At 34.6% G+C, this 25,000-nt stretch overlaps 4 protein-coding genes across 12 annotated transcripts in view; 3 read left to right on the top strand and 1 right to left on the bottom strand.

The window, feature by feature from the left end:
• The window catches only part of si:ch211-213a13.1, a 15,796-nt gene extending 7,245 nt beyond the window's left edge, over positions 1 to 8,551 (bottom strand). For 3 of the 5 annotated variants that reach the window (XR_015521550.1, XR_015521551.1, XM_087303685.1), the window contains exons 1-2: positions 8,450 to 8,551; positions 2,251 to 2,541 (exon numbers count right to left, since the gene is read on the bottom strand). Coding sequence is in view for 3 of the 5 variants with exons in the window: in XM_087303685.1 (XP_087159811.1) it covers positions 2,251 to 2,541; positions 8,450 to 8,495 (337 nt within the window). In the remaining 2 variants the exon portion in view is untranslated. Of the gene's footprint in view, positions 1 to 639; positions 741 to 2,250; positions 2,542 to 8,449 lie in introns of all 5 variants that reach the window. The other 2 variants (XM_087303683.1, XM_087303684.1) reach the window with 2 other exon arrangements.
• Positions 1 to 25,000, top strand: part of LOC147838394 (uncharacterized) — a 900,722-nt gene that overhangs the window by 700,055 nt on the left and 175,667 nt on the right. The gene's annotated exons all lie outside the window — the stretch shown is intronic.
• Positions 10,680 to 15,906, top strand: LOC100331045 (uncharacterized). 4 transcript variants are annotated; one of them, XM_087303796.1, is made up of 5 exons: positions 10,680 to 11,194; positions 11,628 to 11,921; positions 13,341 to 13,515; positions 15,126 to 15,247; positions 15,342 to 15,906. In XM_087303796.1, exons 1-5 carry the CDS (start codon positions 11,065 to 11,067, stop codon positions 15,476 to 15,478), a joined length of 858 nt encoding a protein of 285 aa, XP_087159922.1. In that variant the 5' UTR covers positions 10,680 to 11,064; the 3' UTR covers positions 15,479 to 15,906. The 4 variants fall into 4 exon arrangements, with proteins under 4 accessions (XP_087159922.1, XP_087159921.1, XP_087159924.1 ...); XM_087303795.1 differs by having other exon boundaries at positions 15,123 to 15,247; XM_087303798.1 differs by having other exon boundaries at positions 11,137 to 11,383.
• The window catches only part of LOC147838400 (uncharacterized), a 10,036-nt gene continuing 3,227 nt past the window's right edge, over positions 18,192 to 25,000 (top strand). The window contains exons 1-5 of one of the 2 annotated variants that reach the window (XM_087303876.1): positions 18,192 to 18,355; positions 18,642 to 18,938; positions 20,145 to 20,204; positions 23,335 to 23,463; positions 23,551 to 23,618. In XM_087303876.1, the coding sequence (XP_087160002.1) occupies positions 18,301 to 18,355; positions 18,642 to 18,938; positions 20,145 to 20,204; positions 23,335 to 23,463; positions 23,551 to 23,618 (609 nt within the window). In that variant the 5' untranslated portion in view covers positions 18,192 to 18,300. The remainder of the gene's footprint in view (positions 18,356 to 18,641; positions 18,939 to 20,144; positions 20,205 to 23,334; positions 23,464 to 23,550; positions 23,619 to 25,000) is intronic. The other variant, XM_087303877.1, reaches the window with a different exon arrangement.

Raw genomic sequence — 25,000 nt, 5'->3', positions numbered from 1 at the left:
TGGGTCATGTTTTAAAAATAAACAGAGAACAGAAAAGCAAGAGTAAATGCCAGCGATTGACATAAACTTCTCCAATTAAACTATTATGATATTAGTTTGGTTGACCATTTTAAAACAAAAATAAAAAACAGCATCCATAAACTGCATCTCCAGAGATTGTGTCTAATTATAAACAGTATTATAGTGTGGTTCACCTCTTATTATTAACAAATGGCCTTTTAAAGTGTCCCAATATGTAATTTTCTTACACTGAGAAAAATATTACAGGGAGCTCATTTTTACTGTCTTTGACTTCAGATTTCAGTTATTGCGAGTGTGATCTTGTGGTTTTGACTTAATTGCATTTTCAAGTTCTTTTGGTACAGTTGCGTATATTTATTTTAAGATATATATATTATACAAATTTAACAACAAGAGCTTTTTAACATTTTAAGCTTTTTTCTTTGAGTTTTTAAATGGTAATATAATTTATAATCATAATTTATAATGTTTGAACATCAAACCCACAATATCATCTTTCTTAAGATATCTTTGTTATGTCTGTAGCCTAAAGGGTTAAAAAACAGTAACTGCTTTAGTTTGTGTGTGTCAGATGTGGGTTTGAGCCCAACTAATAGGGGCCGGCTGTTAACAGGTTAAGTCTTTATTTTCAAACGTCCACTTCACAGTATCTTTCAGAGTAACACCAGTGTGTAGAGTGACTGTATCTCCCATCATCACTGACACATTCGTCACACCTACTTTATCAACAAGAGACACACATAGAGAACAAACAGGATTGATTTAAAACAGACTAAGCTTAAAATGATTTACAACTGTAATATTTTCATATAATATACTTGTTGTATACGATATATGGGGTAAAAATTGTGATATAAAAATGTATTTAACTGATTAATATGTTATAGGATTTTGAAAGGTTTCAATGGATATACCAGTCTAATTATTATTATTATTATTATTATTATTTCTTTTGCTATGTATGGGGCTGACCCAATTTCATTATATGTATATTCAAACTGAACCAAGTGTTAGCCCAAAAATACTTTATTTACATAGGCATTTACAAAAAGCATTTTAGAAAATAGTAGCCTACTTTGATTTGTAGAATATTACACATAAACATACAGACTACATATAAACATATAGACTACAACAGCCCTGCTTCTCTCCGTTTAAAATTAAGTAAATGTTGATACTTGTATATACTTTTTTAGAAATTTATTTTACGTTGTTATTATTATTATTATTATTATTATTATTATTATTGTGTTTTAATTTATTGATTAATGTAAAAAAATGTTTGCTTAAAAAACTGCCACTAGATGGCGGTATTATGTTCATGCGTCTTTTGCTAATTTCATTCATTCAAATTGATAGTGGTTCATCAGAGAGAGAGAAAAAAACTGTATGACGAAGACGTACTACTTCTATAGATTTAAAGGTAATATAATAACTCGTTATACATAGAAATTGGCCATGACTGAAATCTAGTGTGACTACAGTTTATCTGATATTTGCTTGAGACATTTCAGGGTGCCATTTTCTGCATGGGGTTTGCTTGTTGCAGTTTAAATTAGTTCACTGATCTGCTTATTTCATTTTTTTATATATAAAAATTGTATACAAGTACACTCTTATGTTAATAATATACATGATTCTATATATGAATAATATATATCATTCTGATACAACTTACACCAGAGCCAAACACTGGAAAGAAACAGTGCAAATAAAGAGTGTTTTAAGACAAAGTAAATGAGAAAATAAATGTGTCAGGGTTACTACTAATAGGTAAGTGATATTGTTTTTGATAGAGAACATGATCATCTGGTTTGATCATGTAGCTCCAGTGCTGCTGTTATTGGAACTACAGTGAAACACTACAAGTGTTGTCCATTCGGATTGATGAAAATGCTCAAATAAATGCTCTTCATATAACTTCTGCATATGTAACACACCTCCCTCGCACCCTCCTGGACTTTGCCCAAGTTGGGATGTCTGATAGTTCTGTTAACAGACATATTCTTCAAATTATGCTGGTAACTGCTGTCCTAATTAATTCATTAAAAAAAAAAAAAAAACATTTGTAATTTTTTTCTCAATTTTTTGCAATTTGTAATCATTTTCTTTTGCTGAAATATCACTTTATGGGTAAAACTATTAATAACTGCACACCATGAATACCGTTTCAGACAATTAATCCTGATCGCATTCCAATTATTACATAATGAGAGTCAAGTTACTAACCTCTGACCTGTATCGCTATGTTTATGCGATTTATGTCTGCAATATTTTGTCTATATTGTCCACTGTGATAAGTGTTGATGTTCTTGATGGTCAGAGATCCGGTCTTCTTGTCCAGCTCCAGTTGGTCTTTGAAGCGCTCATCATAGTATTGCGGATCTCTGGATTCTCTGATTTCAGCTATACGTTTCGTCCCAAACAGCCACTGTATTGTTTCTTTGCTGGATGTTTCAGCACTATTTAAAGTAACTGAATCTCCCACCATCAACTTTAGTTCCTCAACACCAGACACACCTAATGAAAAAATAAATAAATATAAGTAAAACCCTGGCATTGTTTTGTAGTGAAGAATGAAATGTTTTCTTTAAAAAACAGCAATTTGCATATTTATATAAATAAGGAAAATATGATTCATTTATTAGTTTTTCTTAATTTGCACATCTCATGCATCTCAAAACTTCAAATTAGTTTTAAATAGATTCCTGTAATTTTACAGTTAATATGGTAGATTTTAAAAACATCACTTCTCTCATATGTTTTCCAAGTCAATACAGCAGCTGAAAACACACAACATGATACATAAACCACATCTCTCAGCAGGAAAATGCAATGTTACTAGCAAAGATTAATGGATGAAAGTTGTAATCAAGGTAATGACGACTATGGTGAAGTACAGGAATCTTACTTAAGACATGTGTGATATGTTCATCACTTATAAGTTATTGCATGTATGAATGCCAATTTAGACAAAATCTTGTGATTGACCATTATTTAAATCAATGATCAATTTAATCATTACATTTAACAATGTCAGATATGTGCTTTCTAACAGGATGTGTAAACTCAAAATGACACAAGTGATAAAAGTAAAAATTTATAAAAAAAGATTGTAAAAGGAAGCAACAGTTTCTTATTTAATATCATCATTTAAAGATTAAATGTAATGACTAATATACAGAAGCTCAGATGTACTCACAAATGGAGCACATGCACCTGTGTGAAGAAACAGATGAAGGGTTAAAGGTCCATATTGCAGATTTAATGCACCTTCAAATGGCTCTACATGATCCAAGCTGATTAATAAGGGTCTAATGAAATGAAAGATCAGCCATTTTCTTAAAGAAATGTGAGTGCGTTTTTTTTTTTTAACTGATTGATCAACCGTTTTTCCCACTTGTCTTTCTATATTACGCTGTTCCAGCACAATGCCTGACTGTATACGGGAGGTTGTAGTGACCCAGTATGTTTTCCCTGTGAGACACCGTGCAGGTGTCTTCTAAAGTAGCAGAGCATTAAGCGCTCTCGGCCACCATTTGCAACTGAGATCTGCGCATTATTAAACAAAAGTTTAATCTCAGTTATGTCTGTAAAAGGATACAAATATTATTTTAGCATCAATAACATAGTCCTCATCTGCAATAGTCGCAATGCAGGATGTGCAATAATACAAAAAGCTACATTTGTTAATGTTACCTTGCTAAATATAAAATTTATTTGAATTATTATACAATGAAGAATATTAAGTTTTATTTGATTTCTGATTAGTTCTGTACCTAAATGTTGTTAGACTTCCCAGAAAGCCATTGTTTATTTCAAGTTATCTTTGCACTATTGTATTTATCTTTGCTTAATTTGTTTACTACAGGGGTTGGACAATGAAACTGAAACACTGGTGAAACATTTAGTGTTGGGAGGTTTCATGGCTAAGTTTGAGAAGCCTGGTGGCTAATCTTCATTGACATTTTACCAGTAAGCAGAGTGTGAAAGTTTAATTAGCAGAGTAACAGCACAGTTTTGCCTAAAATAATGTAATTCACACCACATTATGGATGACATATCAGAGTTCAAAAAAAGACAAACTGTTGGTGCGTGTCTCACTGGCGTATCTATGACCAAGACAGCAAGGCCCCATCCCAATTCTACCTCTTAACCCTTACTGTCCCAATTATCTTTAACTTGAAGGCGTAGGGCACAGGGGAAGGGGTAAATACACCTTTAAACAGATATTTTTCAGGACTACACTCAAAACCAAGGAGTAAGAAAACTTCACAGAATACACCAGGCACAACAGCAGAATCACTGCACCCGAAGGTAAGGAGGTCCACAAATTAGTATTTTTTGTCATTATTGCGAATTTTTACAACAAACAAGCAAACGTTTTAATACATTCATAATAGCATTTGTGTTTTACCATAATGCTTTAAAAAACAATAATATAAAAACCGCTAAATTTTGCCATCTGTCCTTAATAATAACTCCTGTACAGCAGTCTCACAACATTCTGACACACAATGACACTTGAATACTCTGTCAGAAATGTCTAGTGGCTGGGAATGAGCTTTTTACAGAGTCTGCTATATTGTTAATGTAGTTTTTTGTGTGTTTACGATAAACAAATAAGGCCAGGGTATAAATGCACAGTGCAGTTACGATCTTATTGCCACATTAGATTGTAACATAATACATGCCTTCAGTGATTTCCTGAAGATGAATACCAAAAAATAAAGCAACTGGAATAACTACAGCATTGGCCATCGTCTGATCTCATATGAAGCAAGAGATCGCAATGACATATGATGATGTGCACAGGTGCTGTAGTGCTGTCCCATTTCTTAGGATAAACTTTGAAGCCCTTCCCCTTCACACTCTGTCTCTAGGGCCAAGGAGTAGGGATACAAAAATAGAATTGGGATTGGGCCCAAGTCGTTCTGAAAGAAATGTCCAAAGTGCTAACCTGGATTGCATCCAAAAGCATAAAAGCACAGCTGGCCAACTTACTGCTGAATTAAATGTGCAGCCTATTCGTCAGGAGCTTCACAAAGTCAATATATATGGCTAGGCTGCTATAAATAAACCTTTGGTCACTTGTGCCAATGCCAAACGACAGTTTTAATGCTGCCAGCAAAAAAAAAAAAAAAAAAAAGTTTCCGTGTAAAGAAGCCCAAAAGAAACACACCACCCAGACCGTTGCATGCCCTGAGTGAAGCACAGATGTGGATCGTCTATGGTTTGGGCTGCAATATCATGCCACTACCTTGGCCCAATACTTGTGCTAGATAGTCGTGTCACTGCCAAGGACTACCAAGGTCAGGATGACAATCAGAATGATAATGCACCAATACACAGCAGAAAAAGACTGGTGAAAGTGGTTTGATGAACACGAAAATTAAGAAGAACAACTCCCACGGCCTGCACAGTCACCACATCCATATATTGTTAAGACATTTTGGCGCGTTTTGGAGGAGCGAGTCAGGAAATTTTTCCTCCATCAACATCATGTAATGACCTGGCCACTATTCTGCAAGAGGAATGCCTTAACATCCCTCTGGCCACTGTGCAGAACTGCCATTGTCAAGATGAATTGCTGCTATAGGAGGCCCTACCCTATACTATGAAATTATTGTGGTCTAAAACCAGACCTTTCAGATTCATTGTCCAACCACTGGACATTAATGAATTAATTAATTATTTCCAAATAAAGCTTTTTATTTACTCTGTTTGTAATTTTATGCACAAGTAAATGTGAGCACTGTGTATTGGAACTAGAAAATAAGTGCAGATTCTAAGCTGTTAAAGTACAAATGAAAATGAATCGAAATTACTTCCATAAGATTCTCTCAAAATAGCCTCTCAGTTTAATCTGTTACAACTGTTGCAATTAATGCATTTTAACAGTTAATATAATGTTTAATATTTAATGTTTAATTGTGATCTTACAATCTGACTCAGAGTTATTTAAAAACTCAGTTTAAACAACAAAAAAATCTACTAGTTACCTACATGTCTTATTTATGAGAATAAATTATTGAAATACTGAGCTGACTGGACATTGACAATGGAGTTTTAGCTGATGTGTGTGTCTTTTTAAATTTATATTCAAGGAGGGGAACAAATATATTTTTAAAAAAATCCAATTTATTTTAACCCGACAATTTCATTTAACCCCTGTGAATTAAAAAAAAAAGTTTTTAGAGAGTAAATGATCAAAAAATGTCTCCACAAGGTAGAATGAAGGTTAATATTATTTGATCCATGCTACCATCACCCTATTTAAATACAATATAATTTTATTTAGTTATATTATTGGCACCAAAACCATGAAATAATTTATAGTCTAACACACATTTATGTTGAAAAACTACTATTTTTGTGCCACCTCAAAATGGTTGCTGTCTGGCCAACTCTGTAAAACTGAAATTAAAGATCAAAATTCATTGCTTAGTAATAAAAGTGACAATCTTCAGGGTCCACTTTTTAAATAGCAATAGTAGACAATACAGCTAATGGCCACGTTTTTATTTCATTCATATTATATATAATATGTCAAAAAATATAGAAACTTTTCACTTTTCATCTAATCAGCAGTAAAATCAGCCATCTCAGAAAACAAAAATGAGATGATACATTAAAACAACATAAAAATTTATTAAATCCTTAATCTGAAGAGCTATTTTTTATAATCTGATGATAATCAATATGATAATAAACTGTTACTAAAAAATAAAACCATTATTAATAATTTAATCTTAATTCATATAATGAGTGAAAAATGTGTAATTTTGTTTCATTTTTGCGGTTTATTTAAAATTGGAGAAGCAGAGATGTTAAGCTGGAAAATGTTTGGTAGGCGAGTTGACTCATTCTGAGGATTTGACTTGTTTTCATTTTTAACTCTCCCACAACTTTTGATTTTTTAACACTGTTCCCTGTAGCTTCTCTCATTCTGAGTTCTAAAAAGAGAATATAGAACATATAGAATCTTTATAAAGAACTTTATAGACAGCAGTAAATCTAGCCAACTTTGGAATCAAAATTGTATTTTTTTTTTAAATATATTTATTGGGTTTTGTTTGAACTACAGAATAAAATACATAAAGTAAATAAATACATAAAATAAAATAAAAATAAAAAGCGAACAGACAAATGGTTAAAAATGTGAAAATAAATATGTAAATAAATAATATAAATTCAAATAATAACAGTACAGAATTAAAAAATAAATCTGGTACCAAAATAGATAGGGTAGATTAAAATGACATAAAACTGAACTAAACAAATATTTAATTTGAAAATCTATGTTTTTTGGAGTCTGTTTATACAAATGAAACAATAAATTAATAAACACAGTTACTATAAATAAAACAATTTTTATTAGTTACACATTAATTCTTATTAAGAATGAAAAATGTATTTTTTTTTCTCTTATATTTGTGATTTATTTGAAGTATTGAGTATTTGAGTACTTTAGAGCTGGCACAGTATAATTATATAAAATTGATGAGCACATTAATTCAAACCTTTACCCATGTTACTACTAAAAGGCAACAACATAAACAGTTACTGCAGCGTTAAACCAGGTTACAGCATGGTTAAACCATAGTAACCAAAAAATAATAATTACTTTGCTACTCATTCAATATATATGATTTTATACACAGTCAAGTCAAATAACCTTTTTCAAATCAGCTTTTTTAATGTAATTGTGTCAAACCAGCTTTACAAAGACGAACAGAACAAGGATAAAAAGTGATGTAACGATTTTGTAAAGCATATTAAAAATCAAGCAAATAATAGAATAGTTCTAGAATATAGTTAGTTATATTATTTTAAAAAAGGCTCTAATTTGATTGGTACAATCATTATTTTCTTTCCATTAATGGTGTTTTATCATATCTAAACTATGCATCCCTCATAAATTATTTTAAAATGTTACAATTTACATTATCTTTATTGATAGAATTCAGCAACATGACTGACAGAATAAATGATGCGAGATGTGTCTGTTATATTTTTGAGCCACACCCAAACCGAAAGCTAAGTTTAGGCTACAGCAATTTCATAGGATGCTTACTTAGCATTTCTGTTACACTAACAGAAAATCCAGTTTAAAAAAAAATAGCCAATTACAAATAAATTTATCCTGTGATCTGTTTACTTAAGAGAGCAATGACCAGTGTTACAGTCCGTCAGCGCCATTTAGTGTTCAGCCAAACACACGCATGCACAAAGATCTTACCCGCTCATGTTCTGGTGTGTTATATCACAACCTTTATTTATAAGAAAGCAATATAACAATGTATACTTATGAAGGATATGAAATGTAAAAGGACTCAAAACTATTATCAAATGAACATTTTGTTTCCGGCTTGAATTGAAACTGAAAGTGTTAACTTAATATAAACAAAAAGCCTATATGGCTTACCGTTCACGAGATGAAAGATCCAAAAAAGATACCGAATGTTCCTCATGCTGATGCCCTTTCTAGCTGCAACCAAACTGACTTAATACTGCAAAGGTACGACGTAGTGACGTTGCAGAATGGTCTCCTATCCAACAACTGCAAATCACGTGATTTCTGCTAAAGAGGCTGTTACGTCATTCTATTCTAGAGTGTTATATACTTAGATATACTAAGAATATGTTAAATATGTTAGTATACTTAGAATATGTTAAAGGCAAACTATTTTTCACACCGAAACACTAATGCGGTCACGTCATCTGCGGTTCCGAGAGAGACGGTCACGCTATCTGTGCTTTAAATAGTAGTGCGCGTCTACTCGGTGTTTCGCGGTAAATTAAAGACGCGTGTGTTTATTTGCGCTGCAGTTTTATAATCTTGTTTCAATTTTATTTGCGTAAATGAATTCATATGAGAGATAATCAAAAATCGTCACTTTTATTCATGTCTGGATATATAACAACGACTTTGCATGTAGTCTATGCTATTATTTCTACGTTTTGCTGTAATTGTGTTTTATTTGCGAGTTTAAAACTAGTATTAAAGTCATTACCCGGCTGTCAGACTATTCACATTCCTTTTCATATTCACACTATTTAGGTGTTTACTGTGTAATTCTGACTGTTTTATTGGTTTATTTGTGTTTTTCTGTAAATATTTTTTTTCCTTTTTAATGTGGAATGTTGATAACTTAATGAAAAAAAAGGGTTAGGGTTAGGGTTAGAGTTTCATACTGAAATTCAAATCTTATAAAAAAAAAGGTAGATTAATATGTGCAAAAGTATATCCATATTGTTTCACCAATTTTTTTTTTGAAACACTGAAACATTAAGTGATATTTGCTGAGACAGTAGAGAAGTTTACTAAACATCAAAGTGATAAGTTTATTAAGTGTAAAATGAAAATTAAAAATTTATTTAATGTGTAAACAAACTATAAACTTTATATGAGGCCAGTCAGCACCAGTGGTGTAGTGGTTAGTGCGTCAACAGATGCATGCTCACGATGACCTGAGTTATTCCTGCCACGCGGTCCTATACTGATTCTTCCCCTCTCTCTGCTCCCCATGCTTTAGAGCCTACTCACATTATGCTATCCGAACCCTGCCCAGGCCCATTTCCCGAATCGTTTGAGAAATGTGATTGCGCTTAATCGGGCTCAGGCACTCGGGCTCTGAGTGTGGTTCACTTGGGCTTTGGTGCGGTACGCTTGTAGTGTGAGTTTCAAACGCACCAAAGCTTGAAACTGAAAGCGAGACGCGACTTTTAAGGGACTGTTACATATGGATTAATTAATCATTGTTAATGTTCAGTGTACGCAAACTGCTGTAGTTTATTCAAGATGCAAACCCCTCACTGCACGACAGCTGCGCACCTTCAGCAAACCTTCTAATTCCTGCAGCACAAGGACTTTCTGGTTGTTTATGAACGTCAAAAGTGGCTGATCTGTTCAGCGAAATATTTGACTGTGTGCCACTGCATATCAAACAACTTAAACGATATCAATAAAGAAATCTCCACTGTGCTGAGCGAGAGCACTAACTGAACAGCGCAGCATCGATGACGTAAGCTTGCCCAGGCCTGAATGTAATGTGAGGGCGGCCGTCGGGGTAGACGGGAGGAGGACAAGCATGCTTTGGCCCGGTTCAAGGCAACTGTACATAGTGTGAGTACACCCTTAGTGTCAATGCTTTCTACTGTCCTATACAATAAAGGTGAAAACCCTTCTAAAAAACTGTATTTGAGGCCTGATTGTTTGGACTGTCAGAATTCTTAGAGGGGGAGAAGTGTTTAATTTAAGTTTAAGGTTAAATTTTACTTTCAACTTTTTTTCTAATTTATCTATAACAAAGAAAAGGACCAATGACCAGAGTCATTCTGAGGATTTGACTTCAAGTCAACTCTTGACTTTTCTTTATATATATATATATACATATATATATATATATATATATATATATATATATATATATATATATATATATATATATATATATATATATATATATATACTCTTCCCTATAGCTTTCCTCATTCTGTCACTGATGTTTACTGCAGCAGCAATTTGCCAAGTTAGCAGCAATATGGCTATGTGCTGTTTTTCCAAAATCAAGCTAGATTTCTGCAGCTGACAGATCACAGGGAAGTCTATTAGGAAAGAACCAATAGGATGGTTGAGGTTAATTCATGGGTCTGGTGGCCAGAGTTGAAGCCAGTAAATCCACCACAAAGGGCATGGTTCATCAATGCAGGCATGATCCAAGTGCACTACTTTGGCTGAATGCAAAGGATTAGCAAAATTTTCAGCTTACCAAAATGAGAAACTGAAAACAAAGATTTGAGACAGGACATGGTGTATGAGAGATTTTTATGGGTTTGGCAAAGATAATTTTGTTGATGCTACTTTCGTTTGCTTGGTAGCTTAAAGTAATATTTGTTCTGTAGGCTTTAAAAACCTGCAAATAAAACCATATTGTAATAAAAATAATAAATAGCAGTATTATAACAAAATACTCATCACACAAAAAATGTAATACAATTTTGAACAATTTTTAAAAGCGAAAACGTTGCAGAAATCGGATGTTCTCCGCCATGTTTATTTCGCTGTCAAAGTGTCGATCAACTCTTATCAACCCCGCCTTTCACTTCCGTCCTGTGGCTGCGATTCTGGCCCTGCTGCGAGCTGTTCAAGTCAGTTCCGTTCATTACTGTAAGTGACTGCTGGAGTTCGCATCTATGTGTAAAACGTTGTGTTAGACTCACACATACAAAAAAAAAAAAAAATGTAAGCATGTTAATGACCTTAAAGTAATATCGCTCTCAGTTCTCGGACGTTTTAAAATGCTAGGCCTATGCCTATATATTTTTGTTCCTTTTTTCTTTTTGTGTTGTCTAGTTGGTAAGTATGCTAACGTAATTTTCATTAGGGTATATTATTATTATTATTACAATAGTTGTAATAATATAGTTTGATTATTACAAAGCAAAATTATAGGGTAACAAGACTATGGTGAATATTAGGGTATTTTTAAAATGACAATATTGTTTTAGTTGTAATCACAAAGCAATAATGTACTGGTTAATACAAAAATAACGTGGCAAATGATTGTTAAGTTAATTTCAATGGCTTTATTGTTCTGCAGATGTGTTTAGTGTTGAAGTCTCAGTAAAGGAGGGAGATTCTGTCACTCTACACATTGATCTTCAAATAGAGAAAAAAGAAGGGTGTTCGTGGAAGTTCAACAATATTCAGATTGCTAAAGTCACTGGAGACATTCCTACTGAATATGGGCAGTTCACAAACAGACTGAAGCTGGATCATCAGACTGGATCTCTGACCATCATGAACACCAGGAGCCCAGACTCTGGAGTATATACGTTTAGAACTTTCATTAAGGATGAGGAGACAACAAAGACATTCAGTGTTACTGTTTATGGTGAGCAAAGCCTTTTAAATAGCTTACTTTCCTAATCAGTAAACAAATTCATTTTTATGATTAGATATTTCGAAAAGAGGTGTAGCCTTATTGAAATGATACAGGCCTAGTTTTACAGTTTAAGTAAACAAATTACATATTTATTATCCATGCAGTTTTTTTTTTACCTCTAAAACCCTGCTTAAGCTCATGTGTGCTAAATTGTGAACCTCGTGAGACATTTAACAGCAAAGGGAAAGGTGCACATGAGGGTTTTTTTTCCCGAAAACGGACGTATTTTTCCTCTAATTTCTTCAGAAGCAGATGTATATTGGAGGAGTATATTGTGTAATTTAAATATAGACTGCAATACATCGAGACGCACTGGAGCGTTCGATCAGAACCTATTATTAACATTATGGCGCCATCCTCAGTCTGCATTACGCAAGTACATCTCCATCGAGACAAAAAAGATTGGCAAAAATAGTAACTAGAATTTTTATTGTTATTTAATAACAAACTGTTAACCATTAAAACCAGTAGCTTTTAAGGCGTGTTTGGGGCATATCCCTTCAGAATTTAGTCATTTTTAACATAGAAGGCATCAAATTTGCCTACTGTGTAGAGACCTCACATTACACTTTCCATTAAAAATATATACGTTTTTCATAAAAATGGTTAAAGATTTTGTCATGGATTTTATTATGTATGTACTTGCTACATTGTGAAGACTTAGGCCTACAAATATAACCTGAGTTTTTTTATGGCATTGGATCCCCAGAACGTAAAATAATTGTTTAAATAATATTAAATGATTTTGGGGCGACACGGTGGCTAAGTGGTTAGCACTGTTGCTTCACAGCAAGAAGGTCGCTGATTTGAGTCCAGGCTGGGTGAGTTAGTATTTCTGTGTGGAGTTTGCATGTTCTTCCCATGTTGGTGTGGATTTTCTCAGGTGCTCCGGTTTCCACTACTGTCTAAAGACATGCAGTATAGGTGAATTGAATAAGCTAAATTGGCCATAGTGTATGTGTGTGAATAAGTGTGTATATATGTTTCCCAGTACTGGGTTGAAGCTGGAAGGGCATCTGCTGTGTAAAACATATGCTGGATAAGTCTTATTCCACTGTGGCGACCCCTGATGAATAAAAGGACTAAGCCAAGGGAAAATCAATAAATGAATAACGTTTGTCTGAAAGCTAGTAAAATGTAAAGATTTTCAGTAAGAGGTTAATGGGTATGGTTGGGTTTGGGGATAAAAATGAGCTGATGCCATTTTCAGTATAAAAAAACTGTCACCATGGTGGTACCTTTTCAAAAAATACACATTATTCCAAACCAGTCCATAATATTATTACCAAATGTGTATTAGCACCTAAAAAGTAAAGTGCCTTTAAGGTAGTAATGTGACTATTTTGGTCTGTCATTCATGTTTTGCAGCTCCACTTCCAGTTCCGGTCATTACCAGTGACATTTCAAAATGTTCTTCATCATCAGAAAATTCATCAAGCCTAAAATGTTCACTGCTGTGTTCGGTGTTGAATGTGAATCGTGTGACTCTCTCCTGGTACAAAGGAAACAGTGTATTGTCCAGCATCAGTGTGTCTGATCAAAGGTTATTACAGAATTAGCATTTTTAAATGCTTTTTTAATTTGCTATACTTAGTTAATGTTTAGTTCATTTCATTAATTGTCTTGTTAGATTAAGTTTAGTTTTTGTTTTGTTAACACATTTCTTTTTAGTTTTTATATTTTTAGTTTCAATTTTACTTTTTTATCACAAAAACCATACAAATGCAAATTAAATGAATAAAAATTCAAAAAATGTTATGAATTCAGAAAGCATCCTCATGTTAAAAAATTAATGGGTAAACATGTCTAGTTTACATTTTTGGCAGGTAGATAAAAGATAGAACTTATTTTATGTTTATTGTTGGGGACTGATAAGACTAATAGACTTATAATTTATTGAAGATTATTTAGCTTTTTTATGGCAGAAGGGTTTACACTGGCGTAGAGCTCGCTGGCCAATCTTCTGATTTACAATACAACAACAAAGAAACTATACTCTTATAGAAAACCAGAAATAGTGTTGACTCAAGTAAACGGTTCTGATTGGTTAAAGCAGTGGTTCTCAAACTTTTTTCATCAAGTACCACCTCAGAAAAGAATTGTCTCTCCAAGTACCACCAAAATGAGCAGTATTGAAATACAGTAGCGTAGTAGGCCCAGTAAAGCAGCTACAACTCTGCACAGTTAAAAAAAGTGGCAGATTACCTCAGAAATATAGGCTATATGTCATATATGGCATATTATATACATAATTTTTAATAAATTTTGAAATGTGTGTAGCATGTACATGACATATTTCATTTCTCCGCGTACCACTAGAAGGAAGCCTGCGTACCACTAGTGGTACACGTACCACAGTTTGAGAACCACTGGGTTAAAGCAAAGATAGACAATTCCAAATAAATGCGTAAATGCAGGGTCATATCTGAGTCCAGATAGAGATGGAGACAAGTCTTGGGACAGGCTGCCCACAGATTATTCAGGGCTGATCTCAGACCTGTAGTGCTGACCCCTCGAAAGCATACACACATAAGAGAACAATCTGTTTCATACTAAAAGCTGTTTCGGGTACTCTCAGCTATCTTATAAAACTGGTACAATCAACATTTTGGCTGCTATATTCTTACACAAAGTCTATCTAGCATAAAAAAATCACTTTAGACAGAATTAACACATAAAAATAGCAATAACAATAGAAACAGTTGTTTCCAGTCAACAGGCCCTGCAGTGCCATTCGAGAGGTCTCTTTGACCTGGCTAGGTAACTCCTGAAAATAGAGTTTTGACAGAAAAAGATAGGGACAAATAATCATATTAATAAAGTAATGAGAAAAAAATGTTAATCCTTGCTGGAAAGGATTTAAAGACAGAAATCCACCCCATCATTAATTAAGTTTTTTATTTTTTTGCACTTAACTGATGTGTTTGGTTGTAATAGCGCCTCTACTGGGGTTTCTTTAAACAGCTGTAGCAGGCCACATTTTCTGCCACAGAATGAGTGCTTATTAATTTAGAAAAGTATTATTTTTGCTTGATTTTTAAAGTGACTGTTGTTAGTTTTATTTACTTACATTTTTTTTCAGACAACGAAAATGTTTTTTGACCAATAATTTTAGTTTTGTTAACCAAAATAACCTTGGTCTGATCTCAGCAGTCCTTCTCTTCCTCTGGAGGTGGAATATCAGGATAAAAACACTTACAGCTGTGTGATCAACAACACTATCAGTAACCAGACCAAACACCTCTGCATTTCTGCTCTTTGTCGTATATGTTCAGGTACAGTAAAATATATTTACTGAGCTATATTTACTTACTATATTTATTTAATCTGTCTTGCTCAGGTATATTGTCATATTGAACCATATTTCAGATGAAGTCCCCCTTTATAATGATTGTGGAAGCACTGAAGTTTTGCTCAGATTGGTCGTCACTGCTCTGATGGGCCTGGCTGCTGTGGCCGCTTTCATTGTACTGGTTTATGACATCAAATCCAGAAGAGCCGAATAAGAAAGACTTCAGTCCCTCAACGATGGATCAGAAATTCTAAAACAGGAATAAACTATTCCTGTTAACTAATAAACTATTTTTACTATTTGTTTATTTCTCTTAAAATGTTAGGAACAAATAATTAAGATAAAGGTACATTTAATACATGTCAGAATGCATTTTGCAGTAATATTGTTTGTTTGTCAAAAGTGTAGTTTTAAGAATAATTTTAGACAAAATAAATTTATTTAAACTTGAAAAATGTGGTTCAATCCATTAGAATACCAGTTTTCTATCTTGGCTTTTTAATTTGCTTAATGCCTTTGTTGTGCTTGAACATGACATACATAATCTGACTAAGAGCAAAGTATTGTAAATAAAAGTTTTAATAAGCTTAAACGTTGTAGAGTGCCTGTACATTTGAATTTGAAATAAATTGTATGCTTGTCCATTTTTTTCTGATGTGCTGTATTTTTCATTGGTTGTTTTTGTTACAATTAAAACTATAATTTCAACAATATATGTGGCTGTGGGTGAGGCAGTGGCGCAGTAGGTAGTGCTGTCGCCTTACAGCAAGACGGTTGCTGGTTCGAACCTCGGCTCAGTTGGCATTTCTGTGTGGAGTTTGAATGTTCTCCCTGCCTTCGCGTAGGTCTCCTCCGGGTGCTCCGGTTTCCCCCACAGTCCAAAGACATGCGGTACAGGTGAATTTGGGTATGCTAAATTGTCCGTAGTGTGTGTGTGTGTGTGTGTGTGTGTTTCCCAGAGATGGGTTGCGGCTGGAAGGGCATCCGCTGCATAAAAACTTGCTGGATAAGTAGGTGGTTCATTCCGCCGTGGCGACCCCGGATTAATAAAGGGACTAAGCCGACAAGAAAATGAATGAATGAATGGTTGTGTTTTACAAATAACACAAATTTAAAGACATACAAATACCATATTTCATGTCAAATTACAGAAAAGCATTTTATGTCAGGAAAGCAGATACAAGAGGAATCTTTTTTAATAATTGAATAATCTTGCAAATATAGGTATATGAACATGATGAAAAGTAAAAACATTAATTTTAAAGAATAATTATAATGAATGAGTATAGAAAATATAACAACATCAGATATGTACATACACCAGCGCCAAATAAAATAAAAAGCAATGATTCAATTTAATGAACAAAGAAAAGGAAAGGCGCCGTGGTGGTGCAGTGGGAGGCACCATTGCTTCACAGCAAGAATTCTGCTGGTTTGAGCCCCGGCTTTGTCAGTTGGCATTTCTGTGTGGAGTTTGCAAGTTCTTCCTGTGTTCGCGTGGGTTTCCTCCGGGTGCTCTGGTTTCCCCCACAGTCCAAAGACATGCGGTACAGGTGAATTTGGTAAGCTACAAATTGTCTGTAGTGTATGAATGTGAATGAGAGCGTATGGGTGTTTCCCAGTGATGGGTTGCAGCTGGAAGAGCATTTGCAGTGTAAAACATATGCTGGATAAGTTGGCGGTTCATTCCGCTGAGGCAACCCCAGAATAATAAAGGGACTAAGCAGAAAAGAAAATGAATGAAGAAAAGAAAAGCAACAATAACTTCTGCAAAGAGGAACACAGACAAACAAACAAATTCACTTCACTGGGGTGTCTGGCAAGGAAATGAACGTTGACGGATCAGCAATGAACAGAGAACACAGGATGAGCTACCCAAAAATTAACAGCAGGTGGACTAATTTAATCAATAACAAGATGGATGAGGCTTGACAATAGACCCCAACAAAATTTGATTCATTCAAGAACTGACCATCACTAGTGCCAAACTCAAAAAAGCAACAAGATCAAACAGCATGCTGCGCCCAAATGGCTGTAAGACACGGACAAGAGAGCATGCTTAAGTTTAAAAGACAAACACTTGAAAGTGCATGACCTGAGAGAACGCGAATAGAACACTTCAACTGTGACAAAAGACACTAAGTCAAGAATAAACAAGACCAAAATGTATGACACACTAACATAAAGCCAAATTTTAAACAGCTTTTTACACACTTAAAGGGTACATCAGGAAGCAAATACTAGGTACTTTAATAATTAAGTTTATCATCTGAATCCTTTTATGTAGAACACTTCTGGAAGTTGATTAATGAAGGCAGAGTCTCAAATCCCATTCTGCACAATTGCAGTCTTTCTTCAAATCCACACTTTTGTTGGTGTTTTGACTGTTAGAACTCAATATGGGCTAGGTGGAAGTGTGCATCAAACATACACACTTCTTGTAAACTTAATGAACACATGCATACAACAAGAATTGCATTGACTGCTAAAACACATTGACCATTTGGGACTGTGCCTAAGGAATCAAGACAAGTACAGAGCAGTGTCACAGCTCTGCCAAAACACTAAAACCTACACAACCAAAGAGGCAGAACTGTGACAAACAAAAATAAAACAAATAAACAAACAAAAAAACTTTCAAATCACCTTATAAATCAGAAATCAAACCAGGGATCTTGTTTCTGTGAGGCAGCTCTGAGTCACTGTGCCACCCCTGCCATTAATATTTAAATCATCCAAACAAGACTTGTGGGGCTTTAAATTGGTACATAAACGGCCAGTTAATGCAAGTTATAAAAAATGAATACTTACAAATTGTTAAGCCAGCATAAAAGATTAATAAACACTTGCTTTAAAAAGTCTCATGAATTGACAGTCACAAGCACACACCCCTACACTTAACCACACCTCTTCTCCTCCTGTTAACTAAAGACAGCTTAGATACAGCCATTTCTAGGAGATCTGCTTTTGGTAATGTCACAATTAAATTGTTTAGTTCGGACTGTATGAATTTAAACCATTTAAAGGGTTCTCCAGATGAAAATGATTTCCACGTGGATTTTCTTTAGTGTGTGCTTATGTGACCTGGTTGGTATGTACAATTTATATATATATTTCCAGATAAACATGTTCTCAGCCCTTTGAATTCTGTTCTTTATTTTGGGGTATGTTGAATAACTTTATGCCCATTTCTATTTAAACAACACTGTCTTCCATTGAATTATTTACATTGAACTTTCTTTTGTAATATTCAAAAGCCATATACTCAAACCCAGTTTTGATGTTTAGATTAGTAACACTTTAAACAGTTATGTAAAAGTAAAAACTTATTTACAAGCCATCTTGTGTTAAATAAAGTTTTGTGTTTGTTTCTGCAGGTGTGTTTGGTGTTGAAGTGTCAGTAATGGAGGGAGATTCTGTCACTCTACACATTGATCTTCAAATAGAGAAAAATGAAGGGTTTGCGTGGAAGTTCAACAACACTCGCATTGCTAAAGTGACTGGAGACATTACTACATATAAAGATGAGAGATTCACAAACACACTGAAGCTGGATAATCAGACTGGATCTCTGACCATCACAAACACCAGAACCACAGACTCTGGAGTATATACATTTAGAGCTATGATTAAGAATGAGGAGGCAACAAAGACATTCAATGTTACTGTTAATGGTGAGTAGAGAATTAGTGTCATTTCTCCTGACCTCTGAATATTCATAATTATCATCATTTTAATAATCCACCACCTCATTACAAGAAAGACAGTTCAGTCTACATCATAGTACATTCAGTGCAAGATGAAAAGGATATACACAAATATCATAGAACAAAAATAGTTTATTGTAAGTTTTTTTTTTTTTTTAAACATTCTTGACTCCAAGAACTCATTCTTGACTCCAAGGGCACAAACTGCTCTCAGAGAAACCTCATTCATGCCCTCTATTTACCCAGATGGAAATTAATGAGTGATATATTTTACAGAAATTAGAATATACTTACAGTCTTAAGTGTGGTTACATTTTACAAACTTCAAGAAACCATTATTAGTTTTGCTTTATTATGAATGCGTTTTTTTATTGCTAACATGAAGTGTGTTCCAAACCAATGACAACATTGTCATTTAGAAATTTTAACCCTAACCCTAACCCATTTTTTTAAAGGACAGTCTTTCAGTTCTGTCAATATGGATAAACAATTGTGATGACATCACTCTGCATGGCAGATTTTGATTAGATATTTAATCCAGTCAAATGCTATCTAGAATGTACTATTCTACACAATATTACGCAGTAGATCTTACGTGTGAGATGCACAGAAAAATGTATTACGCCCATTTAAATTCAACACAAAATGCTGTATTTTAAAATTATAAGGAGGTATATAGGAGAAATGGTTCATTATTATGACAGTGGATGACATAATCTCTCAAAACCAGCTTTCGTCAATCTCACTTTCTAGCCAAGCTGTCATAATTAAAAAAGAGACTTTGTCAGTGTTGCCAGATTGGGCGATTTTGAATTTGATTTTGCAGGTAAAAAAATGACATAATCGGGTAGTGAAAATTTGGATGGTTTTGCAACAGCGTGCCCGCCAGCCCCGGTCTTCACTTATAAACCTGTTATGACCTCCCGAAAAGATGCTATACCTCGCTCTTCATATACAAATGCTTACAACAGTTGTGATCTTCCAAGAACACAACATATTATAGTCTCCAGATTTTGGGCGCTGCTTTTTGGTTATCAGCGGGTTTTAGGGCTGGAATCAGTCAGCTACATCTGGCAACACTGGCCAAGCTCTCATTCAGCATATAACAGCTCTGACTAATAAAGCATGTCTCTTACCTACTTTTCTTTCATTTACATTCCTGGCATACTCCAGCTCATCCATCCACCTCTACCATCTCTAGTCAAAGTCCTTCATCAAATGCAAGTGCTACAGGTAATGACACTCGGTTTGCATTATGATTTTGCGAATGGATTGTGAGCTTGACATTGCGTATCAATCACGTATCATTTGCACAGTAAATCCAGTAACAGATTATATATCTACAGTGCATCCAGAAAGTATTTATAGTGCTTCGCACTTTCCACATTTTTTTATGTTACAGCCTTTTTCCAAAATGGATCAAATTTATTTATTTCTTCAAAATTCTACACACAATACCCCATAATGACAATGTGAACTAATTTTTTTTTTTTAATTTTTGCAAATTTATTTTTAAAAAATAATAAATAAATAAAAATCACATGTACATAATTCATGCTCAGACTTGATACTATGTTCTAGAATGGCCATCCCAGTCCCCAGACTTGAACATAATCAAAAATCTATGGATTGATCTTAAAAGGGCCATTCATGCGCGGCACCAATCAAACCTGACTGAACTTGAGACGCAGGCTTTTTTCTAGTGGTACGCGGAGGAATGAAATATGTCATGTACATGCTACACACATTTAAAAATGTATGAAAAATGATGTATATAATATGCCAGATATGACATATAGCCTATATTGCTGAGGTAATCTGCCACATTTTGTAACTGTACAGAGTTGTAGCTGTTTTACTGGGCCTACTACGCTATTGTATTTCAATACTGCTCCTTTTGGTGGCACTTGGACTGACAATTTTTTTCTGAGGTGGTACTTGATGAAAAAAGTTTGAGAACGACTGCTCTAGGGTATAAAATATATCCAAATGAATTTGCTGATTTGAAAAGCCAGCAGGCTATGGCTTGTAATTATGAAATTATAGGAAAGGCCAAACTTTTGCATAAAAACTGTGTGTGTGTGTGTGTGTGTGTGTGTATATATATATATATATATTTTACCGCAGCTCTGCTCTTTTATTTTCTCGCAGCTTGGTTAATGATGATATAACTTAGACGAGGCACCTTTTGCTACACAGCTGTTGTGGTTCAGTGGTTAGCACGTTAGATTACAACACTGCGGATCTGGGTTTGATCCCCGTCTGAGTATTTATTTATTTTTTTCCATTTTTATTGTTAAGACATATAATACTGTTAGGGTTGTTGAATATTTGAAGTTCTAAAGCAGCTGTTTTCTCAAAAAAAGACGTGACAGTGTAATTAGAAACTGAATTGTAAATGTCCTTATTTTAATATAGTCAGTCGTGAACTAAGGTGGGCCGGTCTGAGGCTTGAAACTCCAGGGCTGAAAAGGAGTCCCACTCCGGCCCTGAACAGCACCTTAACTTAAAATACATAAATATAAAAGTTTACATATCTCACAGTTTGCTATGACTATGTTGCCATCATAAACTTTATAATACCTCCAAGACCACAGGCATACTCGTGATTTTTGCTTCATGCTTCAAGCTTCAAGCTGTTTCTGTGTTTTACTTTGCCGGCATTTAACAAATAGCGTCTCTGCAACAAAGTGATACAGCAATACTGCATGCATTGCTGTTTCTATGTGAAAGAGTCAAGAAAGAGGTTTAACTCTGTGACGCCGCATAACTATAGATGTGTTAATAAATAATGAGAATACACACACACACACATATATATATATATATATTCATTCATTTTGTTGTCGACTTAGTTCCTTTATCAATACGGGGTCGCCACAGCGGAATGAACCACCAACTTATTCAGCACATGTTTTATGCAGCAGATGCCCTTCCAGCTGCAACCCATCTCTGGGAAACATCCATACACACTCATTTACACTCATCCACTACGGACAATTTAGCCTACCCAATTCACCTGTACCACATGTCTTTGGACTGTGAGGGAAACCAGAGCAGGGAGAACATACAAACTCTACACAGAAATGCCAACTGACCCAGCCGATGCTTGTACCAGTACCTTCTTGCTGTGAGGCGACAGCACTACCTACTGCGCCACCGCTTTGCCACACACACACACACACACACACACACACACACACACACACACACATATATATATATATATATATATATATATATATATATATATATATATATATATATATAATTTTTTTCTCAGCTAATAATAGTTTGCTAAGACTAAATGCGTTTGCAAAAAGTCTGAAAAAAGTAAAGAGTAAATTTACATTTTGTAAAAAATAAATAAATAAATAAAAAAACTCATTGAACTCATTGTGCTTTGAAATAAAGCCGGTAACACTTTACAATAAGGTTCATTAGTTAATGCATTTACTAACATGAACTAATCATGAACAACACTTGTACAGCATTTATTAATCTTAACTTAACATTTACTAATGCATTATTAACATCCAAGTCCATGCTTGTTAACATTAGTTACTGCACCATGAGTTAACATGAACTAACAATGAACTACTGTATTTTCATTAACTAACGTTAACTAGCATGAACAAATACTGTAGTAAATGTATTGTTCATTGTTTGTTCATGTTAGTAAATGCATTAATTAACATTAACTAATGAACCTTATTGTAAAGTGTGACCATAAAGTCTGCATGAAGCAGAAGTTGCAACCGTTCTTTAATATTGTGTTGCAGCTCCTAAAGAAATGGAATACTTAAATGAGATAACAGTGGGCGTGGCTTGTTTTTTACTGCAAGCTGATTGGATGAAGTAAAGTAGGCATTTCATTTAGAAACATCGGTAAACGGGTTTCAGGAATAAGGGTTGCCACAGCGGAATGAACTGCCAACTATTCTGGCATATGTTTTACACAGCAGGTGCCCTTTCAGCTGCAACCCAGTACTGGGAAACACCCATACACTCTCACATTCACAGACACTCATACACTACGGCCAATTTAGTAACAAACTCCTCCTCCTCACCATTACAGTTTGTTGTCATTTAGCGCTGTCAAAACTGACAGTTGGAGAGGCCTGGTTAAGTATGTTAGCCCCGCCCCAATACCTCAGACAGAAGTAATCTGAGAATTTAACTAAAATCTATTTCAGTTGTTCGCATTTTCAGATTTCAATTAAAGATTAAAATGGCAATCAATAGTTTTTCTTAAAGACACGCACATGTATTGTTCACCACAAAACTAGCAATGTGAGTTTTGATTAATTTGTACTTTAAAAGAATAATTTATTTATTTTCCTACATTTCTTTCCAAAATTAGACTCACAAGGTGCTTCAGGCTCTCAGATAGTGCAGATCTCTGCGGGTGCTGCTGCTGGATCTCTGTTGATTATAGCTGCAGGCATGCTGATTTGGTTATACAGGAAAAACAGAAAAACAGAGCAACCAGGCAAGTCATTTATATTCTGCTGATACATCAGTATAAATGGCTTAAGATTTGCTTTTTGTAATACATCTGTCATCATTTTTCAAACAGTCCAGACCCACAATGAAGAGGTAACTTACGCCGATCCAACGTTCTACAAACGAAGTAAACCAAAAGGGGTAAGACTATTTATATTTTTATTTTACACTCTACAAACTGATCATGCACCGTACAAAATGAAGAAGATTATATAAGGGGCTGCTGAATGCTTGGTTCTGTTTGGCTGATGAACATTCTAAGGTGTGCAATTATTCTGAGGAGAACGCAAAGCTAAAGTAAATCCAGCTGGTTTTGAGGAATCATATCAAAACACAACAGAGGGCTTTGGATGAGATGTGTAAGAAGCTAGTTATACACACAGGAGCAGGACAAAAACTGGACAAATGTCTGAAATACAACATTTAAACAGTAGCTTGCGCTGTGGAAACTGAAATATAAATAGAACAACTAACTCGGGTCACACATGGGGGATCTGAAGGCAGATAAGCAGCCCAGAATGTGACCTGAACGTTATCGGTATAGGGCTGAAGACAATCACCTTTGTTTTATCATAATGTAATGTTAAAAACTTGTGGGATAGCCAGATTATAATCTCATCTAAGCACCTTAATAAGGTACTAAGAGCGAGGGGCCATTCCTCTTAATAGCAAATCTGGGTGTCATCAGCATAAAAATGGAAAGACACCCATGACTTCTTAGAATGGCCCCTAGCGAAAGCATATATAATGAAAACAGCTATATAATGAGGGAGCTAAGACTGAGCCTTGAGGGAGACCACAAGTGAGATGAGCAAATGAGGATGAGAAGTTACCTAATTTAACTGAACATTTTCTATCAGATAGAAAAGACTTAAACCCCTTAAGGACTGTGCCTTTCAAGCCAACATCTGGCTCTAATCTGGACAGCAGAATAGAGTGGTCAACAGTATCAAATGCTGCTGACAGATCTAGAAGAACCAGAACCACAGAATCGCCAGAGTCAGTGGCTAGAAGGATGTCATTGTGTACTCTGAGAAGGGCAGTTTCAGTGTTATGAGCCATTTTGAGCCCAGACTGAAAGATTTCAGTGATAGTTGCTTTTTTTTTTGTTTTTTTAAAGAGTGCAATTAATCAAATACATTTTTTCCCTAAAATCTTAGAGAATAGTAAAAACAGAGATTGGGCGAAAATTATTCTGAATAGAGTGATCCAGTGAAGGCTTTTCATTTCATTTTTCACAATTAGATCAGAGAAATAAGAAGCCTTGGCAGATTTTTGTTTGATTTTTGTCTGTTAGCATCTCATAAGAAATAAGCAATTTGTCCATTTTCCGCTCAGCTTTTCTAAAGGCTTGATGGAGCAGACGAGTGTTTGAGTTGTGCCATAAAGTGGATTTGCGTTTTTGTATATGAGGCTTGAAAAGGGCAGTAACATCTAAAACGCTCAGTGGGTCGAATCTTTTTCCATTTAACCTCCTCCTTTTATAAAGGGTTTGCCTGACAGCAAACATGACTATTAAAATC

Source organism: Danio rerio, chromosome 22 (assembly GCF_052040795.2).
Source record: "Danio rerio strain M-AB ecotype USA chromosome 22, GRCz13ab, whole genome shotgun sequence".
NCBI lineage: Eukaryota > Metazoa > Chordata > Actinopteri > Cypriniformes > Danionidae > Danio > Danio rerio.
This window is presented reverse-complemented; position numbering and strand designations above follow the sequence as displayed.